Below are 9,952 nucleotides of genomic sequence, written 5' to 3'. Positions count from 1 at the left end.
CAACCAAATCTCACGCCTCGGTGAAATTGTATCACGTCACAATTTCCATTTGGCTACAGGCAATTTGACGGTCATTTTTGACCGGCTTGCCGAGCATTAAATTTGGTTTACCTTAGTTATCTATACGAGAACTCCACTGCGCTCGCAACGTAAGTGTCAGATCAGCGCAAATCTCTACCATACTCGACATTGATAACGAAATTGCTGCCCTAATCATTGAGTGACAACCTTGAGACTTGGCACAGCGTTCGATACTAAAATCAAGACATATCATGACGGATCTAGCTAAGGAGCATCGTTAAAATCAATGGAGACCAATACCGGCTTTGCGTAAAATATGTTTGCGATAAATGACGAGTCAGCTCACACTCGACTTAGGAAACGAAATTACCACTAACATAGTTCAGTGTCAAACTTGAAACTTGGTACAGCGTTGGATACTAACATTAAGTTAAGACTTACCGTACCAAATGTCATGACCGATTTCGGTATGGAACATCGTCAAAATCAATGGATACCAATACCGGCTTTTGAGTAAAATGTGTTTGCGATACATGACGAATCAGCACACACTCAACTTCGGAAACGGAATTACTACCCTAAACTTTGAGTAGAAACCCTGAAACTTAGGACAGTGTTAAATACCACCATCACGACATGACATACCAAGTTTCAAGAATTATCATGGTGTGAAACACCATCAAAATCGACCTATACCAGCAAAGGTCGACCAAACGCATATGACGGTAACCGAGTTCAGCTATAGATACGATTGTTACATCACACCTTAGGGGCAACCATGCTATGTTGCCCTACCTGCTCGGTAATTTTATGAATAGGAGAGAGTAAATCACTGTTTCTTTATTGTGCGCGGCTTTGAGAGAATAGGCAGTGAAAGCTTGTTATGAGCGCTACCGGCGCATGCCCCGGCTAGGCATTCGCAAAGCGAAAAAACGAAGAGAATTCGATTTTCGCAGAGACTTCTCTATACATGGGCATTTACAAGCGAAAGGACAAGAAGTATACGATTTTCGCTGGGATTTCGGTACATATAGATTGTTGTGCGTCTATAAATGGTAAAGAATTGTTATTGAACATAATTTTAGGTGGGGCAATGCCCCAGTTGCCCTATAGGACGAGTCGCCACTGCTCTGCACTATAAACTATAATTACAGTTGATAAATCAGCACTTAAATTAACTCTTAGTGCCAAGGAGAGTATAATTTCAGTACTTGAGACTAGGGTTGGTTTATCCGGATAACGGTTAACCGCAGGTATTTTTGATATCTGATATCCGGATATAATTCTGCAGGTTAACCGGATAAAAGAGTATCGTTGCTAATGCGTTTTACACTTTTTAGAAAGCTTCAATAAGTCGTATTCAGTAGTTCGCGCGGCCGATTGGCGAGAAGCGTCTGCACAATGTAACGCGACGCGATCTCCTGCTGAGAAGATCGTTAAACTAGGTCATTGATTGCCGCGCGCTCTGCTATCGTCTCTAGCCTGATTTATCGCGTCTTCAACTAGCCTATAGTTCCGCTGGATTGAGGAATCGCATCTGCAATTGGCCCTGTGCACTGTGCAGTGTGCACACTATTCCATCGATGCCCTGTACAATCGCATCTGCAATAGACCTACGAAAGATATCATCGCTGGCCTAACCATCGCCTCTTGGGTCTAGCATGCCTTGGCTCCTATCCCTCGATGGCTTGGTGACGATATGGCGTTAAGTGTATTCTGATTAGCGGTTGTGAGAGTGACATCGCGAAACTGAATGACATCGAATGTCCGCAAACATGTGTGTGCGTACATGTGCAATTGATTTCCGCTGATACTTGGTTCGAAAATAAATCGAAACCCCCTCATTTTATTTCAAACACCCCCCCCCCTTAATTTTCGGCTGGCTGCGTGCCTGATCACGTGAATTTCTCACGGAGGAATTAGAGCGAGGTATCATGTCGGCATCAATTCCAGTATCAGCTTCTCGTCCTACTAGTACTCCAAACCTAAACAGAAGAATGGTCGAAAGGAATATAAAGTTTAAAGTTTCCGGGAAACGACCTACCAACCTTCACACTCTCTACGAAGCGCTGCTTACTATTCAGTCAACTTCTGTGGAAGCTGAATAAGCATCCAATGCATGTGGACTCTGTTAGAAAATTCCGGTCCCGGCTACAGGATGCCGCAATTGATGCATTGTGTTTTATAAGGATGGCGTCAGAAGCAGTAAACACTAAATTTGCGTGGTTTTTCTCGTATTCACTCGTACTGCGTGTGTACGTATAGGTCTACTCTACAATAACAGTAACGATTTTGCGATCAGTTTTTCATGCAGACCTCGTGAAATCGATTGTCTCACAGTTATTATCCGGTTAACCGGTTAGACAAATTCCAAATATCCGGATATATCCGTTATCCGGATAGTGAAAATTATTGATATCCGAACGAACCCTACTTGAGACGAGTGGCGGGATATGATTCTTTCAAATCATTAGAATTGATATTCGGTTCAGATGACAGTACTCGACTCATAGTGCACTGGCCTTCTAACTTTACATGTTTTTTACATGTTTCAGCTGCACCCGAGGTAATATGCGGAGCCGATGTGATAACAGTTGACGTGGATTCTCGGCTGGTGGATGAATACAGCTCAGGAAATTCCGATTTTTCGATGTTCATGACTCGTTCTCATTCTATATCCTCGTCATATATCTGCCTGGCCGTAGGTAAGTGACCAGGACGCTAAGGTGCGCAAGTACAACATGGATAGTTTGCCATTGTTCAACCAGACTTGAAAACTAGATAATTCTAGCTGTCTAATTCAGTGGTTCTTACTGAACCTTGCCTCCAGCGCCCCCCCTGAAAAGTTTATAGCGACATATATATGCAATTACCACCTATTCACTCATGCATTCTAGAAAATTTTGGCGTCTATAGGGCGACCAGGTCACAAACTTTCCTGACCATGGAAATCATGCGACGGGGTTCTCGGGGCAAAGCCTTCAGAAGTTTGATTTATCACGCGGTGAGTGCGCAAGACGGTCGTTTTTTTTTAGCGGCTGACGAAGTGCTGTTACAGCCCTCCCTCTTACCCATTGTCTTTATTACAGTCCTTGCAATATGAGGTGGGGGGCGCTGGAGCACGATAATTTTATAGGGGCGCTGGAGGAAAAAATGTTGAGAACCACTGGTCTAATTAGATTATTTGAAGCGAAATACCGGTTACTCTAATTTGTGAAATGATTTTATGGTCTTAATTTCAATTCTAAAATAACTTGTCATTTTCCAAAAAAATATACAGAACTGTACCTGTACAGTGTGAAGCGAACCATGCATGCTGTACAAGCGTACATACATATCCGCTCTCGTACTTATGAGAAGGAACTCTGATTTGATATGAGCTCAACTTCATTTTGTTGCTTCTTTCTAATCCGTAATTGAATTGAATTTTTGCCAATTCAGTGTTGTAATTCTAGTATGCAAAAAAACTGTAGCTCTAATTCTTATTTGACTTGGAAAGACATTGCATATGTAATTCTAATTCTAAGCTAATTTGAAAACAACTTTAGCTGTAATTCTAATTAAACCCTTCGTTTGTTAAAACCACCTGTGTAGCCATAATTCTATTTTTCATCTAATTTGGGAATAACTGTAATTCTACTCATAATGTGTAGCTGAAATTCAAATGATAATCCAATTTGAAAATAGCTGAAGCTATAACTCATTCTACTCCATTATTTAGAAAGAAAACTTAATAGCTCTAATTCTATTGTAATTGGAAAAGCTGAAAACACACCCTTGCTTTAGACAACGGCACCCATCATAAATTTCTGGTTCCCTTGCCTTTCACGAAATGTGGCGTGGTTGTGAATCAAAGCGCTGGCAGCACGCTGGTGTCCGGACGAATATGGTTGAACAAGATGGTTGGATCCGCGCATATGGCGATTCCGGTCGTCAGCTTTGTATGCGAGTATCAGAGGCAGTACCGGATAGTGACTTCCCTCTTGCCAGCGTGAGTATTAAGGATCTTTAAAAATGACTTTTTTTCTCAAATCGCACTGGCTACTTGTTAGGTTACCTAATTTAAGCCTACACACCAAATTCGGTTCTATTCCAACCAGTAGCCGCATTGCTACAGAAGAAAGTTTCTATATATTATAGAAAAATAAATAACAAAAAATTTGAAAATTTTTTGTGGTAGTGTTAGCTGTTAGGTTGTCTATGGAAACGATGTTCACCAAATGATTGCCAGTAAACTCGGCCCAAGGTAAATTCGGCCCGTCTAATTCGGCCCTCGGTCACTTCGGCCGTCGGTGAATTCGGCCCTCGGTAAATTCGGCCAGGGCCAGAGTACCAATAACAGTTACAATACCGTTATCTAACCTGAACCCTTACCCTAATCCTAACCTAACCCTAATCCTAATCCTAACCCTAACCCTAACCCTAACCCTAATCCTAACCTAACCCTAACCCTAACCTAACCCTAACCTAACCCTAATCCTAACCCTAACCTAATCCTAACCCTAACCCTAACGCTAATCCTAACCCTAAACCTAACCCCTAACCTCCAAATCACTTGATAATATTATAATTATGTAATATAATAATACACATTATTAGTTCGTAATACAATTTCACACAATGTTCTCCGAGGGCCGAACATACCGATTGAATTCGGCTGTCGGTAAATTCGGCCCCGTAAACATCGGCATATATATATACATATATATATTTATACGCATACCCTGTTCTCCAAATCACTTGATAATAATATAATTATGAAATTAATTCACATTAATAGTTGGTAATACATTTTTATAAAAAATTCTCCGAGGGCAGAATTGACCGAGTAACCAGTGAATTGACCGGTGAATTCGGCCGTCGGTAAATTCGGTCCCCGTGAATATCCGCGCTATCTCCCGTGATTACGCGATCTACGCATGCCCTGACATCCAAATCACTTAATAATAGTATAATTATGTAATTAATTCCTGTTAACGGTTGGTAATACATTTTAATACAATATTCTCGGTGGGCCGAATTTACTGATGTAATGGCCGAATTAGCCTGGGCCGAATTTACTTTGGGGCGAGTTTACTGGCACCTCACCAAATTTGGTTGAATTCCAACCAGTAGGAGTGGAGTTATTGCCGTCGAAAAATTTGGATTTGAATAAAATAGTATTATAAATACAATAAATATAAATATTATACTATGAATATAAATATTATAAATATATAAATATATATAAATACTATAAATATTTAAAGAATTGGTCACCGTCAATACTATTTTATTCATAATCCAAATTTTGTGACTGCGATGACTCCGCATCCACTGGTTGGAATTGAACCAAATTTGGTGAACATCGTTTCTATAGACAACCCAACACTTTGATGGGAGAACAGAAAATTTTAAAATTTTTGGTTATTTATTTTTACATAATGAATAGAAACTTTCTTCTCCTGTAGCAATGCGGTTACTGGTTGGAATTTAACCAAATTTGGTGTGTAGGCTTGAATTAGGTGAAATAGGTGAAATGAAATTTTCACTATCATAAAGGGGGGCGTGTCTAAAATGAGTTTGAGAACCACTGCTGTAATGAATGAAATTTTGAAAGTCGCATGAAAATTGGCAGTGAGTAGAATTTCATGTCCAAGTTCAAATCTGCCTTCAAAATAATCGTGAATCCATATTTGATCCAAATCCGGAGTAAATCGCACACTCCCTTTTTTATCAAATCCAAAAATATGGTATTATCTGATGGTGCACCCGTTCCACATTCTCAGGACTGATACAGTGCCCACAGTGACACGGCGTGGAGTGAGGAAAGGGTTCGGTTTGATAGACGCCTGTAAGTCTGGCTCTTACTGCCCTGGCGCGTGTCCTGACCAGTTCTCTCTCAACGGCAGGGCATTGTACACGGTCAACGAAAAGATGCACTTGAGAATCATGCCACGCACGAAGGCAAGTTATGACGGAACTACATTATTCTAGCTCTAGTTATTCAGAGCGGATTGCCAGCAATCTAATTTTTCTTAATTTGTCGAATATTTCTTCGCTCTAATTCTCATCTAATTACTGGTTTTCCAGGAAATGCTACAGGAGAACTAAGCGGTGCGTAAAGAGCCAAGCTTGGTGTACAGACATTTGCCATTGTCTTGCTTATAACAATGAAATATGATTTGATGTTCAAGTTTTCGCAAATTCAGTAATTCTTACTTCTAATCTGTGAAAAAAAACTTTCCGTCTTAATTCTAGTTTGACTTCGTAAAAACTGCAAAATATACGCTTTGTGACAAACCGAAAACGACCGTCTACTCCGCTGATTCAGCAATTTTCGAAAAACTCTGCTGCCATGATACTAACAGTATTCCCGCCGGTTGATGTGATAATTACGATCACGGAAGCGATATGAACAAACTCCAAAATGTCCCTTTGGCCGAGAAGGTTGCCCCCCCCCCTGGTCTAATATATATAGTGCGATGAAAAAAGAACTGCAAATATAATTGATATATTATAACGACAATTTCTTTTCAGTTATCAGCTATTCGCCTCGTCCGACTATTTCTATCTTGCTCAACCGACTCAACCCTGCCTTCGGCGCTGGATCTGATCTCCAACGGCTGCTACGAGAATGCTTCCAGTCGATACCTGTCCACGGCGGCCGTCAGCTCCGGGGGCGGGGTTTGCCTGTCGTTCAGAGTCCCACATTTGACAGCGTGCGGTAAATTCTACATCCACGCCACGCTGGAAGACTGCGTTCTAGTAAGTTATCTCTTCTGAACCGAACCGCTTCGAGTCGTTTTACGCTAAATGGGATGGCTAAATTGTGGAAAACTTGTTCTCTGAATCCCGACTAGACAATATTGAAGCAACCGATACAACGACAGATAGGCCTATAATGACTTCTTGAACTCTTCGATTCCACCTGAAAGCTGTTGATAAATGTTGGTACACCGGAGGTGTTCAGTGATCATAAATCTTAAATTTGAAAACTTGAACTCTTGACTTGTTATTCCATAAATTGCCGTTTTTCGTAATCTGGAAACTGCGTTATCTGAAAACTGAAATATTGAATCCTAAATCTTGAAACTCTGAGCTTGATATTCCGTAAATCTGCGATTATTTGACATATGAAACTGAAATCTCAAATGTTGAAACTATATATTCGGTAAGTCTCCGTTTTTTTGGAAATCTGAAATTTCTGATAACTGAAAACTCTGGATTTGATATTCCGTAAATCTGCCGTTTTCGAAATCTCAAAACGGTGAAATCTGAAATCTTATAACTCCGTAGCTTGATATTCCGTAAATGTGTGGTTTCTTGGATTATGAAAACGCAAATCTAAAGTTAAGTTTGTAAGCTTGATATTCCGTAAATCCGCAGTTCTTTTGAGATCTGACAACTATTGGTTTGATATTCCTTGAATTTTCGATGTACGATATCGGCAAACCACCTTATGCATGTATATATCGCATCTTCCAATTTGATAAGAAACCTCGGTTTTCAGAACTGCGATACCCCATACCGTCGTTGCGGGGCAAGAAAGAAGCGTAGCAGCGTAGACTCCGTTTCCGGTCACGTGTTCGGCCCCATATATGTCCTGAATGTTAAAGATGGGGTTCTAAAAAATATATCATATTCAGATGAAGATGAAACAGAACTGGTGGATTCTCCCGTGCTGCAAGGTCTGTATGAATAAATGCAAGACCCGATGTCGCCAACAGGGTTAGTCAAAGTAGTGATTGTGTTGTGTAGAAATGGTGTAGAAGCAACGTACATTTCTACCCTAGTGCAAGTATTAGTAGCTATTTTGCAGTAAAAATATAATTTTGAATCAAGTTTGCCTTGATAAACTGGAAATTATTATCAAGAAGTAGCAGTCTAAAATCATAGCTCCTTGTAAAAGTAGTGCAAGTAGGCAAAATCAAGGAGTACCTCAAAATTGTAGCGTACAGCACAAGTTGTAGTAGCGATTTTCCTAAGTAAAAGTAAATCATTTAGGAAATGCTACAGAACTGTATAGTGCAAAAAGAGCCAAGCTTGGCTGTTGTACAAACGTTTGCTTTCCACGAGCTTATAATAACGAACTGTATGATTTCATATGAACCTAATTCAATTTTCAAATTTTACCCAAAGTCAGCAATTCTAATCCCAATCTGATTTGGAATAAACCTGCATATATATAATTATAATCTAATTTGAAAAAAATGGAGCTATAATTCTAATTCTATTGTAACTTGGAAATATATGTATAGCTATAATTCTAATCTATAATTCAAAAAAGCGTAAAATCTTCTAGTTGTTCAGGACCATATGCTGCTGCTGAAGCTTGTTATAAGTGTCAGATTTTCTATCATGCTAGCAAGATGTGTGCAATAAATTCTTCTTTTTTAGAAGATTCCAGACGGCTTACAACCTCCATCTTCATATTTGTTGTGGTAATCGTCGCTACCTCGCTAACCGGCTGCCCATCTCATTCACGACGTTGTTTCAATGTGTTTAAATGACTCTCGGAGTATCCGACTTTGTTTTCGTTTCATGGTTTAGTTGTGTCCATTATTTGTGTTCTATACTTTTAATATAACGGATTGACTCGTTAAAGATATACAACAGACATTTCAGCACGTGCTTCTAATTATCACAGATTTAGATATTAGACTTAAACGAGTGTGTGTAGCATAATCCAGATACCAACTTCTAAATGTGTATATGAAGAGAAACTTGCAGAGATTTGAGTTTATAGTTAGATTCTATCCAAGATTGGTGCGAGACGACTTGAAATAGTATTTGCAATCGGACGCCCATCTGGCTTGTGAGACTTGGGAGTTGAAACTCGATACTCCATACCAGGGGTGGGCAATTCTCCCAATGGGGCTGTTCCACTTCATTTTGAACACGCGGTGGCGACAAAGGTAACTCGACCCAGATCTGTTTTGTTGCTATATACTTTACTATGGGACTGGACTAAACATCGACCTAATTTCATCTCTTGACGTACAACGAGGAGGGTGAAAGTATCCATATCAACTTAAATCATCCATATGGATATCAAATAGCTGTTAGATGACGAAATGATGCTATTTCTTGGCGTCTTGTCCTCGTGATGGAAGTGCTGAAATTGTGATTCTATCCTTATCACCAACTGCAATGGTTCTATCATTATCATTTTCGCCATTTAGCGCCCAATACTACACCAGGTTGGACTGGGTTCAACACAAACCATTTCTAGATATAATATTACCTTAACCAAATAGCTGTCTGGTTGAAAGACTTAATGTCCTTCCAATACCTTCCTATTCTTCAATCTCATCACTATCTGTTGGTGTTTTTAAATGATAAAATACTGATAATACCAACTAGATCTCATCCTTTCTCATGATTGACAATTAAACAGTTTACCAGTAGTATTGTAGCAGTTATAATACTAATAATACCAACTATAGATCTCATCCTCTCTGATCATTGACAATTAAAGGTTGTACCAGTTGTATTGTTACCGTTATTTTGTTGAATAAAATGGAACGGTTATAACCTGAAGTAGCAAAGCGTATAGTCTATAAAGCAGAGGTTATCGAATATTTTTTTGCCCGACCCGAAAATAAATAGTATGGTAAGCACATAAACATTGGATTATAACATTCTAAGCAACGGATTTATGCATGCTCATTATTACATATTAACATAATTCTTAGGAAGAAGGAATGTCAACCTGCTATTTGAGAAACCCATGTATGGGACTGAGACAAAAAGCAAAATACTATGGTGTAAACCAAATTGATACAAATAGCATTACCATATCCAAGAATTGTGAAACACAAATATGAGCTTGTGAGCCTTGGTCATTTTTGATCATCGAGTTTGTACTTGAAAATCTTGAAGGTTGTAGCAAAGTTCGTTGTGCTACCAACACAATAGGTATCAGATAATCAGATACGTATAATAAGAG

At 39.4% G+C, this 9,952-nt stretch overlaps 1 protein-coding gene across 2 annotated transcripts; it reads left to right on the top strand.

The window, feature by feature from the left end:
* Positions 1-170: 170 nt before the first annotated feature.
* On the top strand, positions 171-8,625 carry LOC145456226 (uncharacterized). Of its 2 annotated transcripts, none has more exons than XM_080334312.1 (5): positions 171-2,726; positions 3,808-4,012; positions 5,790-6,768; positions 7,514-7,691; positions 8,404-8,625. In XM_080334312.1, the coding sequence occupies exons 1-3, from the start codon at positions 2,672-2,674 to the stop codon at positions 5,995-5,997; spliced, it is 468 nt and encodes a 155-aa protein (XP_080190438.1). In that variant the 5' UTR covers positions 171-2,671; the 3' UTR covers positions 5,998-6,768; positions 7,514-7,691; positions 8,404-8,625. The 2 variants fall into 2 exon arrangements, with proteins under 2 accessions (XP_080190438.1, XP_080190431.1); XM_080334305.1 differs by having other exon boundaries at positions 8,401-8,625.
* Positions 8,626-9,952: the final 1,327 nt, after the last annotated feature.

This window comes from Botryllus schlosseri, chromosome 2, assembly GCF_051294905.1.
Source record: "Botryllus schlosseri isolate E-star chromosome 2, Bs_hap1, whole genome shotgun sequence".
Taxonomy (NCBI): Eukaryota; Metazoa; Chordata; class Ascidiacea; order Stolidobranchia; family Styelidae; genus Botryllus; species Botryllus schlosseri.
Note: the sequence above shows the minus strand (reverse complement) of the source record. Positions and strands in the feature narration are given on the sequence as shown.